The sequence below is a fragment of the Tribolium madens genome, unplaced genomic scaffold (genome assembly GCF_015345945.1).
Source record: "Tribolium madens isolate multiple individuals breed KSU strain unplaced genomic scaffold, Tmad_KSU_1.1 Scaffold_19;HRSCAF=116;Tcas5.2_LG9, whole genome shotgun sequence".
In the NCBI taxonomy this organism is placed as follows: domain Eukaryota; kingdom Metazoa; phylum Arthropoda; class Insecta; order Coleoptera; family Tenebrionidae; genus Tribolium; species Tribolium madens.
This window is the reverse complement of record NW_025400983.1, coordinates 965411-982872: the sequence shown is the minus strand read 5'-3', so window position 1 is coordinate 982872 and position 17462 is coordinate 965411. Positions and strand designations below refer to the sequence as shown.

Below are 17462 nucleotides of genomic sequence, written 5' to 3'. Positions count from 1 at the left end.
TTAAGATTTTGTGACTTTATCTGTAACTCAGATAATAAAAAATTGAAAAAAAAGAACTTTTAAATAGAAAAACATCATTCTGAAACATTTTTTTCAAAATTTAAGCCTCTAAAATTGTGAGTGAATTTTGGATGAGTTTCATTAATTATTCATAAGACTGTTGTTAATTTTACTTTCAATCGAGATCGATTATCGAATCCGGTGAACTATAGGAAGCGTGAGAACAACGACGTGGTTCTTTATTATGTAGGTCATTTTCAGGGAAACGGTTGTAAAGTTTGACTGAAAAATGGGGTAATTAACGGTCATTACATAATTCGACACTTGAAACGCGATTTACTACGAAGGAAGTTATTTTCTAATGCAGTGTTTGCAACGTAAAAAATCAATTATGTGATTGTATCCAACAAGATAAATTCAGTGACGACGTTACATGCAGTAAATTAAATAAAAAACGCAAAAATAGAAAGTAAACCTATTTTTATAAATTATTGTTAAGTCAAGATTTTAAACACGCCATTAAAAATTGTAGTTTTTTTCCCAATTTTGAGCTTTGTGATGACGTTCCAATATCTCAAATTTCTCTAAATGAAAAATTATTGTTTCAAAATTTCTAAGCTCATTTTTAAGATTTTGAACTACATTTTTCTAAATTTGAAAAATTTATTGTTTATCTCATTTTGCATTTTTTTTTCTTACATGTACTATTACAAAATTTTATCACCGTCACTCAATATTTTTTCAATTTTTTTTTAATATCAATTGATGCATTAAAATTTTTAGTTTTTCAAAATCTTGACTTTGGCAATTATAATATTCTTTTAAGATTTTCTAATTTACGCTTTCTTTTCAAGAACTTGATAAAATTTCAAGGTATTCGAGCTTCTTCAAAATTTTAAAATATTTTGTTTTTTGAAAATCATCACATTTTTAATTTCGACTCAATTATAAATATTTTTTAGTTTTTTGGGCTTCTCTCTAAGCTGTTGAAATTTTTATTTGAAATCTCAATTCTTGAGTATTTCACCATATTTTTATGTTTTCAAAATTCTAAGATTCTAAATGTTTCAATGTTTTTTAAGTTTTTCAAGATCTTGATTTTTTTGCCCTTTTAATGATTCTACATTCTGTAAGTTTTGAAGAAAAATTATGTTTGTCTCAAGATCTCTAATCTTTTCTTAAGACCTTTATTATTCTAAAGAACATGAAATAGGTTGTTTAAAATCAATTTTCTCAATATTTTTAACAGTGTTACCCAAAATCTTCAAATTCCTCAATTTGTGCTTTAAAATAGTAACTTTTTTCTATCAAGATATTCTTTTCAAATTACACCGTGTCTCAATTGTGTTGGACTCTACTTCGGTTTTTATCTCAATATCTTGAACCTCTTTTTCAAGATTTTTTTAAACCACAAATTAGGTCTTTTTAAAATGTAACAATTTTTCAATATCTTCCCAAATTTTTTCTTTGTTGGTTTCAAAGTAATTTTTTTATTCTTAATTCTAGCGATTTTAAGATTTAAAATGTTATTAAAATTTTGCATTTCAAACTCTATTCTCTCCAAAAGCTTAAAACGTTTCAAGATATTTGTGTTTTTTCAAGAATAAAACATTTTTTGACTTTTATGTTTTCTTTTAAGAAACTTTAAGCTTATCTTTAACATGTAATTTTTTAATTATTTTGTTAATTTTAAAAAATCTTTAATTTTTCTGAAAAGTTTTACCAAAAAATAATATTTTCTAATATCTAACAATTTTTGTTTCAAAATTCTCAATATCTTTCCAAGTTTCTTCTGTGTTTAAGTATATTTTTATTTAATTTTTTTTTCATATTTTTTTTTCAATATTTAGGTTTAAAACTTTATTCTTCAAGAAACTGTAAGCTTACCTTTAACACGTAAAATTTATATTTTGTTAAACATATCTTAAACATATGATTTTTTAGTCGCCTTTCTAAAGATTCTATATGGCATAAGTTTTGATGAAATAATTATATTTGTCTCAAAATTTTTAATATTTTCTTAAGACCTTTATTATTCTAAAGAACATAAAATATTTTTTTAAATCAATTTTTTCAAGATTTTATCACACTGTTTCCGAAATCTTTTCAAATTCCTCAGTTTATGCCTTAACATCCTAACTTTTTTAATAAAGATTTTTATTTTCTTTTAAAATAACAAGATTTTAATAGGTACCTACTGTTTCTCAAAGTATTGAACTCTAAAATTCGGTTTTCATTTCAATGTCTTGAACCTTTTTTTCAAGACTTCCATTTTTTTTAAACCAAAAATTAGGTCTTTTCAGGATGTTTCAAAATTCTCAATATGGTTCCAGATTTAATCTGTTGATGCTTCAAAATCTCTATTTTTTTAAATCTTTATTTTAGCGATTTTGGACTTAAAGTTTTATGTTTCAAACTTTGTTTTTTACAAAATCTTTAAACGTTTTAAAACTAAAACATTTTTTTATTTTATTTTTAAGAAACTTTTTTTTATAAATTTTTTTGTTTATTTTAAAAGATTTTAAATTTTTCTGAAAATTTTTACCACAAAACAGAGTTCCAGATTTATTCTGTTTGTGTTTCAAAATTTTTATTTTTTGAGATCTTTATTTTAGCGATTTTGGACTTAAAATTTTATGTTTCAAACTTTGTTTTTTACAAGATCTTAAAACGTATCAAGATATTTGTGTTTTTTCACGACTGAAACATTTTTTGACTTTTATTTTATTTTTTAAGAAATTTTAAGCTTATCTTTAACATGTGATTTTTTAAATTTTTTGTTTATTTTAAAAGATCTAGAATTTGTCTGAAAATTTTTACCACAAAACAGAGTTTTACAAAATGTATCAATTTTTTCTCAAAATTCTCAATATTACGTTTAAGAAACTTTAAGTTTATACTCATAACTCGTAAATGGTTTATTTTGCTATTTGTTTTAAAATATTTACACTTTACGTGACCATAATATCTTTATCTTTGTCACGCACGGCAATTCTTCAATTTCCTTTCTTCCTCTCAACACTCAAAAGATTACAAATGGCGCATCTAGTTTTTTATATTGTAAGATCATTGCCCAGATAGCATTGTTTAGCACGTAATAAAATGAATTGTTGTTTAATTCCATCAAAATGAATAATGGAAAAACAAATAATTCCTGACATTTTCAATTTCATGAAATTTATTACCCCGACTTTGTTATAATTAATGAACACAAAACGTGTTTGTTCCCTGAGGGAGTTAAAACTTTAATAATTGTTAAACATAGTCTAGTTTTTCTTTATTTAAATATCAATTTGTCGATCGATAAATTCCGGAAGTTTCAGTTTAATAATCGCCAATCTACACTTCCGGTTCGTGCAAAATTTTACCATTTATTATTTTTCAAATAGATTAAAGCGCACCAACGCAATAAAATCCACGATTTCGATCGGTGAAGCTCCACAAAAAGTGGAACAATAAACACCCTCAATCAATAAAATAACTAAATTATTAAACTAATAGTCACATGACCCATCACATGACCCAGCGGGTCTACGACTAGTCCCACCCTTGTCCCAGACACTCACTCCTCGCCGATGTTGACGAGTTGTTGAATTTTCCAAAAATGAAAGATTTCTCAGGTCTCAACTTCAAAAAATCCAACATCCGAATCTGGATCCACCAGAGGAATTTGGTCAACTTGCAGCAGGTGGTATGGGAGGGCCATGGGGCGAAACTGCTACCCGAACACAGCAACAACCCCAAAATCAAGAAGTTTCTAGAAGCGGTACCACACATCATGGTAAGTTTTCCCCCAAAACCCCATCAAAAATTCAAGACTGGTCGATACGTCCCATTGATTTTTTTCAGGGTATAATCAAAGACATTCATTCGGATGTGATCAACGATGAGTTGGAAAATTTGACCAAAAGACTTGAACCCCCAATACCATCCCTGGTGCTTTCGGGGAAAGACTCGAATGGGTTAACACCCCTCCACAAGGTTTGGTCAAATTCTCGTGGTTTTTTTTATTGAAAATTTAGGCTTCAGGTTTAGGGAGACAAGAAATAGCCCAATTTCTCGTAACCCAATATCCCAGTTGTGTCAATCTGGTAGATTCCGAAGGTCGTACTCCTCTACATTACGCAGCTTTGGTGAAAGACAATGGGCAAATGATGGGTTTTCTTCTACAACATGAGGCCGACGAATCGGCCTTAGATAATGTAATCAATGAAAACCTAAAAAATTTTTTGGTAATTTTTGTTTTAGAGGCAAAAAACTGCGGCTTATTACAAAACTCGGGCTTCTGAATTGGACTCAAAACTGTTAAGTGTCATTCCGGAGGCTCCACGGACGGCGAAAGAGTCGTTTTTAGGGACTTTTGACTGGGGTCTGCTATTGGCAGCGACGCCGACTGAAGAAATACACAAGGTGGTAAAAAAAATCCAAAACGGAACTGAAAAAGAGGAACCATCGACTGAAAAAAAACAGGAGGGAGTGGAGACTGAAAATGACCACAAAGAAAATGGAAACGATGCAAATGACCATAACGAAGAAGAAGAACACGACACTAAAGAAGATGAAGAAATGAATGACAATAAAGAGAATGGTGAAGTAAATGACAATAAAGAAGAACAAGAATACAAAAATGAAGACGAAGAACTAAATGACAATAAAGAGGAAGAAGAAGAAGACAAAAATGAGGATGAAGAACTAAACGACAATAAAGGAGAAGAAGAAGAAAACAAAAATGAGGATGAAGAACTAAACGACGATAAAGGAGAAGAAGAAGAAAACAAAAATGAGGATGAAGAATTAAACGACAATAAAGAAGACGAAGAAAACAAAAGGGAAGAAACAGAACCAAATGACAATAAAGATGAAGAGCAACCGGAAGAACCCAACAACAACGAGCCTGAAAAATCCCCGGAAGTTCCTCCGGTCGAACCGGAAGAAGTGATCGAAGGTGTCGTCAACGGGGAGAACGAAATCGAGACTTTGAACGAACAAGGCCCAGATTCGAACTCCGGGGACCCGGAAATCACCAAAATGGTGGAATCCGGGAACATGGAACAACTCGCAGCCTTGGTTCTGAACGGTGAAGGTGAAAGGTTGGTTGGGCAATCGAGTGACAACCCGGAACTTCAGTCGTTTCTTGACAACGTCCAAGTTTACATGGTACTATTTTCCGGTTTATTTCCCCAAAAAAATTTTTTTTTGTTTAGTCAAAAATCAACCGGATTCATGTGGCCGCAAGAGATGGTAGTTTGAGGGACCTTCAGGCGGCTTTAGATCGTCGTAAGTTCGCAATAGCGAAGGATAAAGTGTCCCCAAATGGGGCTTCGCCCCTTCATGTCGCTGTGGTGTTTGCCAATACGAGTATAGTCCGGTATTTGGCGGGGAGGTTCCCGGAAACGGCTCAAGTGAGGGATGATAACGCCCGGACTCCGTTGCATTACGCTGCAGTTTTGCCCGATAATGGGCATTATTACAATTTATTGGTTCATTTAGGGGCTGATTCCCGGAGCGAGGACAAGGTTTGGGTGTTTTGACCCGGATTTTTACTAATGTCGAGTTGTAGTTTGGGCACAGTCCGGAGTATTACCGGAGGAATCAAGAGGAGTTCTCGCACCGGAGTCTTTTACGCGATTTTGGGGCTGAAGAAAGCGCTTCTGAGGAAATGTTAAGTGATAAAGGTAAGTGTTAGAATTTTCACCGGTTTTGTCACAATTCGCAGACCAATCCTCGCAAATAATTCAATTTCTAGTTCATAGTCGCTTAAAAAAGAAAGTGAAATCAGTAAGGCTCGGATTATTTGCACGAAAAATTCGTAAAATATGCGCATTTTCACAAAAATTTGCACAAAATATTAAGAAATATGCGCCAATATATGCCAAATATGCATCGATGTGCAAAATTTTTAACAATAAAAAATCAAAGTTGGGATAAATTTTTATCCTCGAATACACTAAACTTTGTATTTTCGTCATCTTGAACTGCACACAATAAATGAAAGAATAAATAAATTGGTTTGGCGTGAGACAAGCCATTTTAATAACCTAGTAATTAACCCTTTCTAAAAAATCTGTACTTTTCAGATCACATCACGTTTTTTGCTTAAAGTATTTATTTTTTCAAAAAACTAATTAATGAATTATAAAGTTCTATAGAAATGTGATGTTTTATCAAAAATAAAATTTTAAAAATGCAAAAATAACACAATTTTTGCCCTAATTTGGTAAATTTTCGGTTTATTTTCAATGAAATTTCACAAAATAGTTTTATTTCTCGCTGAAAAACGTACTAAAATACTTCGAAAAAGGCAAAAATAACACAATTTTTGTCTAATATTGTAATTTTTTGACTTATTTTTCTCTTGAAAAAATGTGTTAAAATACTCGAAAAAGGCACAAATAATCACTTGATTTTGTTTTTGTTGTTTGAAAAAAGGAAAAAGACATTTTCGGCCAAATTTTGTATTTTTCTGCTTGTTTTTTTTTGACAAAATTTCACCCAAAAATGAGCTAAATGGCTAAATGGAATAAAACAAACGAAATTTTTAGGCCTGTTTTGACAAGATCGAGCAAAACAATCTTATTTGGTAAATATTTAGCACCAAATTTTTGGAAAAATGTTTATAAATATTTATTTCAAAAACGTGCTTAAACATTCTAAGAAAGCAAAAATAATACAATTTTTGACCAAATTTGTTTTTACCAAATTTTGCAAAGTAGTTCTAAAAAACGTAGTAAAAATCTCCGAAAAAGACCAAAATAAAGTACTTTACAACCAGATTTAGTAATTTTTATGACGCATGAAATCTCTTTAAAAAAAACAAAAATAAAAATCTGATTTCATAACTAATTTGGTGATTTTTACGTATTTTGTAGAAAGTGTGACAAAATATTTGAGTGTCTGGCTAAAAAACGTGCAAAATGCTTAAAAAATTATCACATTTAAAAATAAAAAAATCAAATTTTGTGCCAAAAAAAAATAAAATTACTAAACGTTTGGTTTAAAGTAGTTATTTATGTAGCAACTGACTAACTAAACACACATTCGTACTAAAAAAGAAAATTTTAATTTTTTTATTTTTGAGTTCTACAAAAATAATAATTTTTTTAAATGGCAACCCAACAAAAAAAACATTTTTCTCATGAAGGTCAAGTTCTGAAGGATTACAACTATCTACTTTATATAAAATTATTTTTTTACATATGTATATCGCAATTTAGACAACAAAAATCGAATAATTCAAAAACAAAACAAAATTTTGTTCTTAAAAAATCATTTTTTTATATTACTTTAATTTATATTAATTATTATTTTTTGGAAACAAATGATTTAAAAAAAAACACTTAGTTTAATACTTTATATTCACCCAGTATAAAACGAATTTAAAAAGAAAACTCAGCAGGGAACTAATTTTTTGAGTTTGGCTTACGAATTACCGGTTGTTTTCTCTTTAAAATATTTTGTAATCGTATTATTTTTCTTAAACTGTCCAATTTTTAACTTGAACTAAAATCTTTAATCGGAAATTAGTGATTTGAAAAAAATATGCACAAATATGCAATATTTCCTAAAATATGCACCAAGTTGCCAAAATATGCATTTTTTAATTGGCTTATTTTAATCAAAAAACATTAGATATGCATAGAAAACTTAGAATTTTGTTGATATACCTCTTAATGACAAATATGCATTTTGCATATAATCCGAGCCTTAGAAATCAGTAAAAAAAAAACTCCCGAGTTGTTTTCGAGAATTCTTCTGCTTTCACCGATTTTCGCACACTTTATGCATTATCACAGTTGTCGACGACACGGTTTCCGCTCGTAAAGATCTAGACGATGAAGAAATGTTAAATGTTTTGGAGCGTTGTTACAACGTTTTGCACGGTCGGAGGAACTCGAACACCGTTTCGGCCGCGTCGAATGCATCATCAGCGACCAATGTGAGCTACACCTCCTCGATTATCGCCAAACACACCAAACGATACGTTTTCGATTCGGTTAAATATCGACTCACCAAGCTTGATCATAATTTGTACGATGTGATTTGGCCCAGTGTCAAAAAGCTTCCCTCAGAGTTGAGCTTTCGAGTGGCTTTGGAGCAGGATTTTCCGGCGGGGATTGTGGCACCGGATTTTTATGTGTATAGAGTGTTCAAGGAGTATTTGGAGCCGATTATTAAGGAGTATAACGCGATTGATGTCAGACATGAATTGGGGGTTCATCCAATGACGAAATTTGTGCAAGAGGAAAACGGGAATTTGGTCGATGTTGAGTTCGATTTGGACCCGCAGACCAGGTGGATTATTTCAGGTAGATGGGGGAATTACAGCACGGAGGCAATTGGGCAATTTTATTATCTAAATTAATTTTTCTTTGACAAAATTTTGAGAAAATGACCAAAAAAAAATCATTTTCCCATCACGTGCCGCTCCTGGCTCTTAGTTTAATCGATTTCATCTTCAGAAGATTTTGGACAAAATTTTGCAAAAATCGCCAAAAAATTGAAAATACACCACATTTTTGGATCACGAGTCGCCCCTGGTAGATGGGCGGTAATTACAGCAGCGGCGCCTCGTAGTTTGAGCACTTTTACAAGCTTTTCCAATGCTCTATTTTCCAAATTAGTTTTTTGATCAAAATTGTGAAAAAAATTATTTCCAAAAAAATTGAAAAAAGGCTAATTTTTCTAATGACGAGTCGCCCCTGGAAGCTGAGTAAAAATTGCAGCAGTGGCGCCTCGTAGACTGCATTACAAGCATTTCCAATGTTTTAATTTTTTTCGTCAAAATTTTGAAAAGATTATCAAAAATTTTAACAAAAATTATTTTCGTAAATATACAAACATCTCCAATATTCTATACTCTAAATTAATTTTTTTTGGTCAAAATTTTGAAAAAACGGTAAAAAACGGAAAATGGATTTATTTTTCGATCAAGTGCCGCCCCTGGTGAATTATGGGCGATAGATGGGTTTGTAATTTGGTCAATTTTGCAAACATTTTTAATGTTCTCTTTTAAAAATTAGTATTTTTGGAAAAAATTTAAAAAAATAACCAAAAGTTTTAAAATAAATATTTGCTGATGACTAGACGCCCCTGGTTGATAGGCGGTAATTTGAACAATTTTACCTACATTTCCAAATTCAAAGAAAAAAAAATTAAGCAAAATTTTGAAAGAAAAAAACAAAAAATTAAAAAATCTTATTTTTCGATTACGAGCCGCAATTGGTAAATAGGTCGTAATTTTTCTATTTTCTAATTTAGTTTTTTTTTGAGAAAAATTTTGAAAAATACCAAAAAATTGAAAAAATAATCCATAGTTTTGAACATTTCTAATGTTCTATTTTCTAAGTTAGTTTTTGGACCAACATTGTAAGAAAAATTAATAAAAAAAAATAAAAAACTCCGTTTACGTGATAGATAAGTTTGTAGTTGTGGCCAATTTTACAAGTATTTCCCATATTCTGTTTTCCAAATTAGTTTTTTTGGTCAAAATTGTGAAAAAAATTACTAAAACATTGAAAAAAGTCTCATTTTTAATGAGGAGTCGCCCCTGGAAGGTGAATAAAAATTGGAGCAGTGGCGCCTCGTAGATTGCATTGCAAGCATTTCTAATGTTTTATTTTCTAAATTAGTTTTTTTGTCAAAATTGTGAAAAAAGTACCAAAAAATTTAACAAAAATTATTTTCGTCAATCTTTTATTTTTTTTGTTTTGACCAAAATTTTGAAAAAATAACCAAAAAAGTGAAAAAGAGATTCATTTTTCGATCAAGTGCTGCCCCTTGTGGATGATGGGCGATAGATGGGTTTGTAATTTGGTCAATTTTGCAAATATTTTGAATGTTGTATTTTCACAATTAGTATTTTTGGAAAAAACAAAAAAAATTAACCAAAAAATTTAAAAAAAAATGCTGAGGACGAGACGCCTCTGGTTATTTGGGAAGTTTTACCTAATTTCCAAGTTAAAAAAAAATTGACTAAATTAAAAAAAAAACAAAAAATTCTGAAATCCTATTTTTCAATTACGAGCCGCCATTGATAAATGGGCGGAATATATTTCTATTTTGTAAATTAGTCTTTTTAAGCACAATTTTAAAAAAACGACCCAACATTAAAAAAAAACAATAAAAAAACACCAAAAAATTAAAACAACAAACAACAAACATTTATAATGGTCTATTTTCTAAATTAGTTTTTTAACCAAATTGTGAAAAAAATGACAAAAAAAATTGGAAAAAAATCCGATTACGTGCCGCCCCTGATAAAGTTTGTAGTTTGGTCAATTTTACAAACTTTTTTAATGTTTTATTTTTGAAATTAAAAAAAAAACAATAAATTGGAAAAATAGCTTTTGCTCATGACGAGACGCCCCTGGTAGATTTTACCTACATTTTCAATTTTCTTTATAATTTTTTTGTCGAACAAAATTTTGAAAGAAAAAACCCAACAAATTAAAAAATCTCATTTTTCGATCACGAGCCGGTAATTTTTCTATTTTCAAATTTTTTTTGATAGAAGATTTTGAAAAAATTACCAAAAAATCGAAAAAACACATTTTTTGATCACGAGTCGCCAACAGTAGTGGCTCGTAAGTTGATCAATTCCAAATTTAAATTTTTTTGAAGAAAATGACAAAAATTTAAAAAAAAACACACGACATTCTCGGATCTCTAGCCGTCCCTGGTAGATGGGAGATAATTACACCAGCGGCGACTCGTCGTTTGGCCAATCTTACAAGCATTCCCAATATTCTGTTTTCTAAATACATTTTCTTAACCAAAATTTTGAAAAAACTGTATTTTCACGAGCCGCCCCTGGGACATAAGCGGTAATTACAGCAGTGGTGGCTCGTAAATTGATCAATTCCAGTTTCAAATTTTTTTCTGAAAAAAAATCACAAAAAATTGAATAAAAAAACGCATTTTTGGAACACGAGCCGCCCCTAGTAGATGAGCGGTAATTCTAGCAGCGGCGACTCGTCGTTTTGCCATTTTTACAAGCATCCCCAATATTCTCTTTTCTAAATAATTTTTTTTTGACCAAAATCTTGAAAAAACTTTATTTTCACGAGCCGTCCCTCGGACATTAGCCGTAATTACAGCATTTTTTTTTAAATAAAAAATTGAAATAAAACATCACATTTTTGGATCACGAGCAGTCCCTGGTAGATGGGAGATAATCACAGCAGTGGCGACTCGTCGTTTGGCCAATTTTACAAGCATCCCCAATATTCTGTTATCTAAATAATTTTTTTTTTGACCAAAATTTTGAAAAAACTTTAGTTTCACGAACATAAGCGGTAATTACAGCAGTGGTGGCTCATAAATTGATCAATTCCAATTTCAAATTTTTTTTGAAAAAAATTACAAAAAACTGATATTCCTTCTGATATTCAATATTCTCTTTTCTAAATTAATTTTTTTTGACCAAAATTCTGAAAAACCTCCATTTTCACGAGCCGCCCCTGGGCCCAATTCCAGGCACTCTCGATTGCACCCGCAACTTGCTCGACTTCGAACTCCCCAAATCCCTGACCGTGTCCCACCTCGAAACCGTGGAGCGTTTGGTCACATCGGTCCTCCTGAGCCCCGACCTGGGGCGCGCCTTGTACCCCAACGCCTCCGAGGAGGACCTCTCCGCCGGTTGCGGCGTCTACTACACCATGAACGAGGTGTTGGAGGACCCCTCCGAGGCCCGCGTCATCCTCGCCTCCAACGGCCTCCTCATCCCCCTCTGGAACATCCCGGAGTCGGACCGCTTGCACGGCAAACACTGGCCCTACGGGCGCGGCGTCTTCATCACCAACGGGAGCAACCTCGCCGTCTGGATCAACGTGTTGGACCACATCCGGATTGTCACCTGCACGCCGCACGCAAAACCCGGAAACGTGGGGCTCATCTACTCCCGGATCGCGCGTCTGGACGCGATCTTGCAAAAGCACCTGGAGTTCAAACGGGATGAGAAGTTGGGGTATTTGTCGGCGAGGCCCACTTGCGTTGGCAACACTCTCCAGTTTAATTTCACTCTGAGGTTCCCGAATCTGATCAAAGAACCGGAAAATCTGCGACATTTGTGTCTCGTGAGGGGATTGACCTTCACCCGGAAGACAAGCACCTCCGATATCATCCGGATTGGGAACCAACAGAGTTTGGGAGTGTGTGAATACCAGAGTTTTGAGGATTTCACAACGGCGTTTCTCAATATCCTCCAATTGGAGAAGGATTTGGCCGTGTCCAATTCCTTGCACATAGCAGCAGCATTTGTAAATATGTTCAAACGCAAAAAATTGTCTTTAACCTCGGAGTAAGCTAGTTTTTTAATACATAACCCGTGTACATAGTGCCAAAGTTTCACTCATTTTTTTATTTATTGTACATAAGTCAGCTCTTTGGCTTCGGATGGACTTTTAATCTAGGTCAGTAATTTTCATTAAACACGATTTTGTCTCATTTTTTGATCTTGAAACGTGTTATGTGAAACACATCACTTAGTGTTGTGAAGTGTGCAAAAATCAAGTGTTTGTGTGCTTTTTTTCACAATTTTTATCACGTTTTTCTCCTTTTTTGGTTCTTGGCTAAATGGTTTTGTTTGGTTCCAGGTGTTGTGGCGTCGAATCAAGTCGACATGCCTTTTTTTGCCACCGAAGAAGGACGCTATTTAGCCTCCTGTAAGTCCTAAAGCAAAAATTTTGATTGGTTATTTCCGCTAAATTAATTTTTGTTTGGCAAAATGTTGAAAAAAAGCTAGATGTAAGATTATTTTCCGATTTGGTAAATAATACCAGCTTCTGAAGTTTTTTTCGACCAAATTTTGAAAAGGATCACCAAAAAATAGAAATAAAACACATTTTTGGATCACGAGCCGACCCTGGAAGATGGGCGGTAATTATATCAGCAGCGCCTCGTAGTTTGGCTAATTTTCCAAGAATTTCCTATTTTCTAATTGGTGAAAATCGTGAAAAAATTAACAAAAATTGAAAAAGTCTCATTTTTTAATGACGAGTTGCCCCTGGAAACTGAGTAAAAATTATAGCAGTGGCGCCTCACAATCTGGCCAATTTTACAATTTCGTATTTTCTAAATTAGTTTTTTTGTGAAAATTGTGAAAAAGGCTTCTAAAAAACTGAACAAAAATAATTTTCCCATCACGTGCCGCCCCTGGTTGATGGGTTTGTAGTTTAGTCAATTCTACAAACATTTGCAATATTTTATTTTTTAAATTAGTTTTTTTGACCAAAATTTAAAAAAATTCAAAAAGAGATTCATTTTTCGATTAAGTGCCCCCCTGGTAGATGATGGGCCATAGATAGGTTTGTAATTTGGTCAATTTTGCAAACATTTCTAATTATCTAATTAGTTTTTGACCAAAATTGTGAAACAATGACTAAAAAATTTAAAAAAATAGATAGGCGGTAATTTGGGCAATTTTACCTACATTTCCATTTTTTTATAATTTTTTTGGACAAATGTTTCCAATATTCTATCTTTTACATTAGTTTCTTGGCCAAAATTTTGAGAAAATAACAAAAAAATATTCTCCAGTCACGAGTCTTCCCTGGTTGAAGGATTAATGTTCTATTTTCTAAATTGTTTTTTTTTGAAAACTGTAAACTTCTAAAAAATCTGAAAAAACACTTAAAACAGCTGAAATATATTAAAAATAATATCGTAAGTTGGAGGATTTGTAAAATTGAAAAATATTTGTTTTTAAATTTTTTGTTCTTGACAAAAACTGGGATTTAAAAACACTTTTAGCATCTTAAAGCCAAAGATTTGCAGTCAAATTTTGGCACATTTGACTGAAAAAATTACTGAAATTAGCTGAAAACAAGATTGGGAAAGAACATTTTTCACTGAAAAACTTTGAAAAGTTAGAAAAATATTCTCTTTATTTACCCCCTTTACATTTCCCAGTCACTTCTGTTCTTATTTTTTCTTTTTTCGTCTTTGTCTTTTCTCATTTTTCTTTTCTTCTTTCTCTCTGTTTCGTTTTATTTTTAGTATTTTTTCAAACATGTGTCTTCTTTGATTTTTAAACTATTTCGGGCATAATTATCAAAAATTCTTCCCTATTCTCATTTTTTCTTTTTTGCTTTCCTTTTCTTTCTTATCTCTTTCGTTTTATTTTTACTGATTAGATATTTTTATTTAATTTCCAAAATTATTTGGACCTGATTCTCAATTCGGGTCTCAAACATTTTTTTCTCTCTATTTTAAATAAACGAAAGTAAAATAAATAAAATTAATCAAAAAATGAAAATAATTATAAAATTCCCAGTTTGCTAATATCATTTTTTGTAAAATGTTTTTCTTTAATATCAAAAATATTTCAAACTAAGTTAAAAGTTTAGGGTTTGATTCCTGGTCTCGAACATTTTTCTCTCTCATTTGTCTTTTTACTTCTCTCTGTTTACTTTTCTCTTCTTCAAAAACTGTTTTTCCCTTAGTTTCGTTCAAAAATTGCTTTAAAAATCAAATTTATCTTATTGCAATATTTTTTATACTCTCTATTTTCCTCCTCTCCACTTCTTATTTTTTTCTTCTTCCGTTTATTCTCTTCTGTTTTTACCGGTTTTCTTTATTTTTATTATATTTTTAGATATATTTTTAATTTTTTTTTATTAAAAATTTAACAGATAAAATTTGATTAACTTTAAAAATTGTTATTTTTTCCTTAGCTTTATTTCCAAAATTGTTTTAAAAGTCACATATTATTTGGAAACAATAAAATTGCAAGATTTTGTATCCTTTTTATTTCTTTTACTCCCTATTTTTCCTCTCTCCAAACACTGTTTTTTCTTTTTTTCTTGTCTTTTTTCTTTTTTTTAACATTTTTTTCTTCAAATACTACAATTTTTCGGACAAGATTTTTTAAAATTCTCTTTTTTTCTTTCTAGATAAATTTTCAGTATTTTTCAAAAATGTTTTTTCATTATTTGACCTATTTCGAGCATAATTATCAAAAATTTGAGGTTCGATTCCTGCTCCTGAATTTTTGTTTTTTTTACAGCAGGGTTTTTAAAATGTGGTCCACCTCTTTCAGGCTTAGGTACTCTATTTTTTCATTTTTTGGTAAAATGATAGAAATATGAAATGTTAGAAGTGTGGAATTTGTTAGATTTTGAAAAATTCTATTTTGTGGTGAAATAGTTTAGAAAAATTAAAAATCTTTTACAATAGACAATATAAATAAAAAATTACTTCTCAGAGATAAGCTTTAGGTTTCTTAAAAAATAAAATAAAAGTAAAAAAATGTTTTAGTCTTGAAAAAAACACGAAAATCTTGTAAAGAACAAAGTTTGAAACGTAAAATTTTAAACCTTAAAATCGCTAACTTCCTTCTAACAATTTCAGCCCTTGGAGACCCTTTAATCAAAGGCTTGACTGAGGTTGCAAATAAACGCCCTGAGGACCCAATTGCGTATCTTGCAACCTATTTATACAATTTCGCCAATAATCGTCAAAACGTCCACTCCCGAGGAAAAACACAAGTAAAATTTCACAATTTCGTGATTTTTCTCTATCGTGTCATTTAAGCAGGAAAATCAACAGACTATAACCGGCCCTCCGCAAGAAGATAACAACAAAGCCGTTCCTGCATCCATCGAAATCGTGACTGTTGACCCCGAAGATAGCGGAAACGAAGAAGATTCGGCTTTTAGTAGCACAAGTCGGGTAAATTTTACAAAAATTTACGAAAAAAAAAACTTTGATGATAAATTTAGGACGAGCATGGGCAAAGTATGCTTCACTTTGCCGCCGCAAGGGCCCATGGAAGAAACGCCCTTTTCCAATTACTCACCGAAACGGAGATTAACGTCGCTTACAGGGACGAATTATACAGAACTGCCCGAGATATAAGCATCCAAGCCAACATTCCAGAAAACACAATCGAAATCGATCGATATGTCATGAGTATAGCTACAAAAGGTTTGGTTTCAAGCTTTGAAACTCGATTTTTTGACCCCTAAAGTGTTACAGGCGACACTGATAAGTTGGTTGAGCTGCTCCTAGACGGTTATGACCACATAACGGACATAGTTGACGAAAATGGGGTCCCGATTGTCGAAGCAGTAGCACAGCACAACCAACCAGATGCCGTGTCCTTCCTCCAGTCAATTCTGGCCTTCGAGGTACCCCAATTTCGATTTAGTGACTTTATTTTGGTGTTTTTGCTTTCCTTATCAAGTTACTTGAGCAAGGGGACGTAGCACCAAACATTTGGTAAAAATCGGTCGCACCGTTCGGCTCAAAAATCAAAATTATACGGTTGAAGAAATTTATAGGGATAAGAATTATTTAGAATCATGAAATATACCTTATTAAACAGTAAAATGTGATAAAATAAAAATAAAACGTTAATTTTCCAACACTAAATTATTGTTGTAAAAATGTTTTCCAAATAAGTTGGATAAGGAAAGTCGTGTGATGTTCACACCAGATTTTTAAGAGAAAATATTTCTGGTAATTCAATAATTACAGATAATTCTAGTAATTTCAATAATCCATCGTATTTCCATTGTTTTTAGATTAATTTCTATAGTTATAAAGTATTTTTGTAATTCTAAAATATTTTCTCTAATCGGAATTAAATTTTTCTACGTCTTTAGGTGTATAATCCAATTATTGATATTCAAAAAATTGAGTCTGGTCCTGGAGTAATGAAACTTCTCACATATTTCAAAATAATTTTAGTCAAATGCAAATTTGAGGACTTTTAAATAAAATAAAAAGATATATTATTATTYTATTATTCACAAAGATAAAGTTTATAAAGCGAGCAGAGGGCGAGTTTTTTAATCATTTGGGTATATAATGACTTATATGCGAGATAAAAACTATACTTTGTCTACTTTAATACATTTTTACGCTCTTACGTTTCTTATTTTTTATATGCTTACGTTTACATATTAAAATATTTTAATTTTTCGTTTTTTACGTTTTTTTAGTTACGAGTTAATTTTGATTAAAAATATGTCTCATAGAGGCCGTTAACTTGAAAAAAATGTGTAAAAATATTAAATTATTAAAAAAATTAAATTATTATGTAAAAAAATTATCCAGAAATTCCAGAAAAATTCCAAACAATGCCAACATAATTTTAATAATTCCAAAAGCGAGCCAACGGCCGGCCCCTCGATATTTTTCTAGTATGATTTCTAAATTTTGCGAAATCTAAGTTAAGAATTTCTAAAATGCTAAAATCAGTTAATTTAGACTTAATACAAGGTGAATCAAAAAGCAAAAGTTTTCGAAAAGTCAATCTTCGTGAAGTAATATTTTTTTAAATGGTCAAAACTCAAAATTTGAACAAATAAAAACATCCTAGAGTAAATTTGACACAATTGAATTATCATTTTAATAATTTTGGATTAAAAATTTATTATAATTTGAGTATTAGTATCTTTCTTCTTATCATTTAATTTAAAAAAAATAAGAATATTTTTCCTTTTAGCAGGTATAAAACT

At 31.2% G+C, this 17462-nt stretch overlaps 1 protein-coding gene across 1 annotated transcript in view; it reads left to right on the top strand.

Moving 5' to 3' along the window:
• LOC123009499 overlaps positions 1-17462 on the top strand; it is a 29611-nt gene that overhangs the window by 10247 nt on the left and 1902 nt on the right. Inside the window, exons 6-16 of the mRNA XM_044405875.1 lie at positions 3621-3781; positions 3850-3981; positions 4023-4202; positions 4249-5157; positions 5205-5516; positions 5561-5675; positions 12594-12662; positions 15349-15485; positions 15532-15669; positions 15720-15924; positions 15976-16127. Coding sequence (XP_044261810.1) covers positions 3621-3781; positions 3850-3981; positions 4023-4202; positions 4249-5157; positions 5205-5516; positions 5561-5675; positions 12594-12662; positions 15349-15485; positions 15532-15669; positions 15720-15924; positions 15976-16127 — 2510 coding nt within the window. The remainder of the gene's footprint in view (positions 1-3620; positions 3782-3849; positions 3982-4022; positions 4203-4248; positions 5158-5204; positions 5517-5560; positions 5676-12593; positions 12663-15348; positions 15486-15531; positions 15670-15719; positions 15925-15975; positions 16128-17462) is intronic.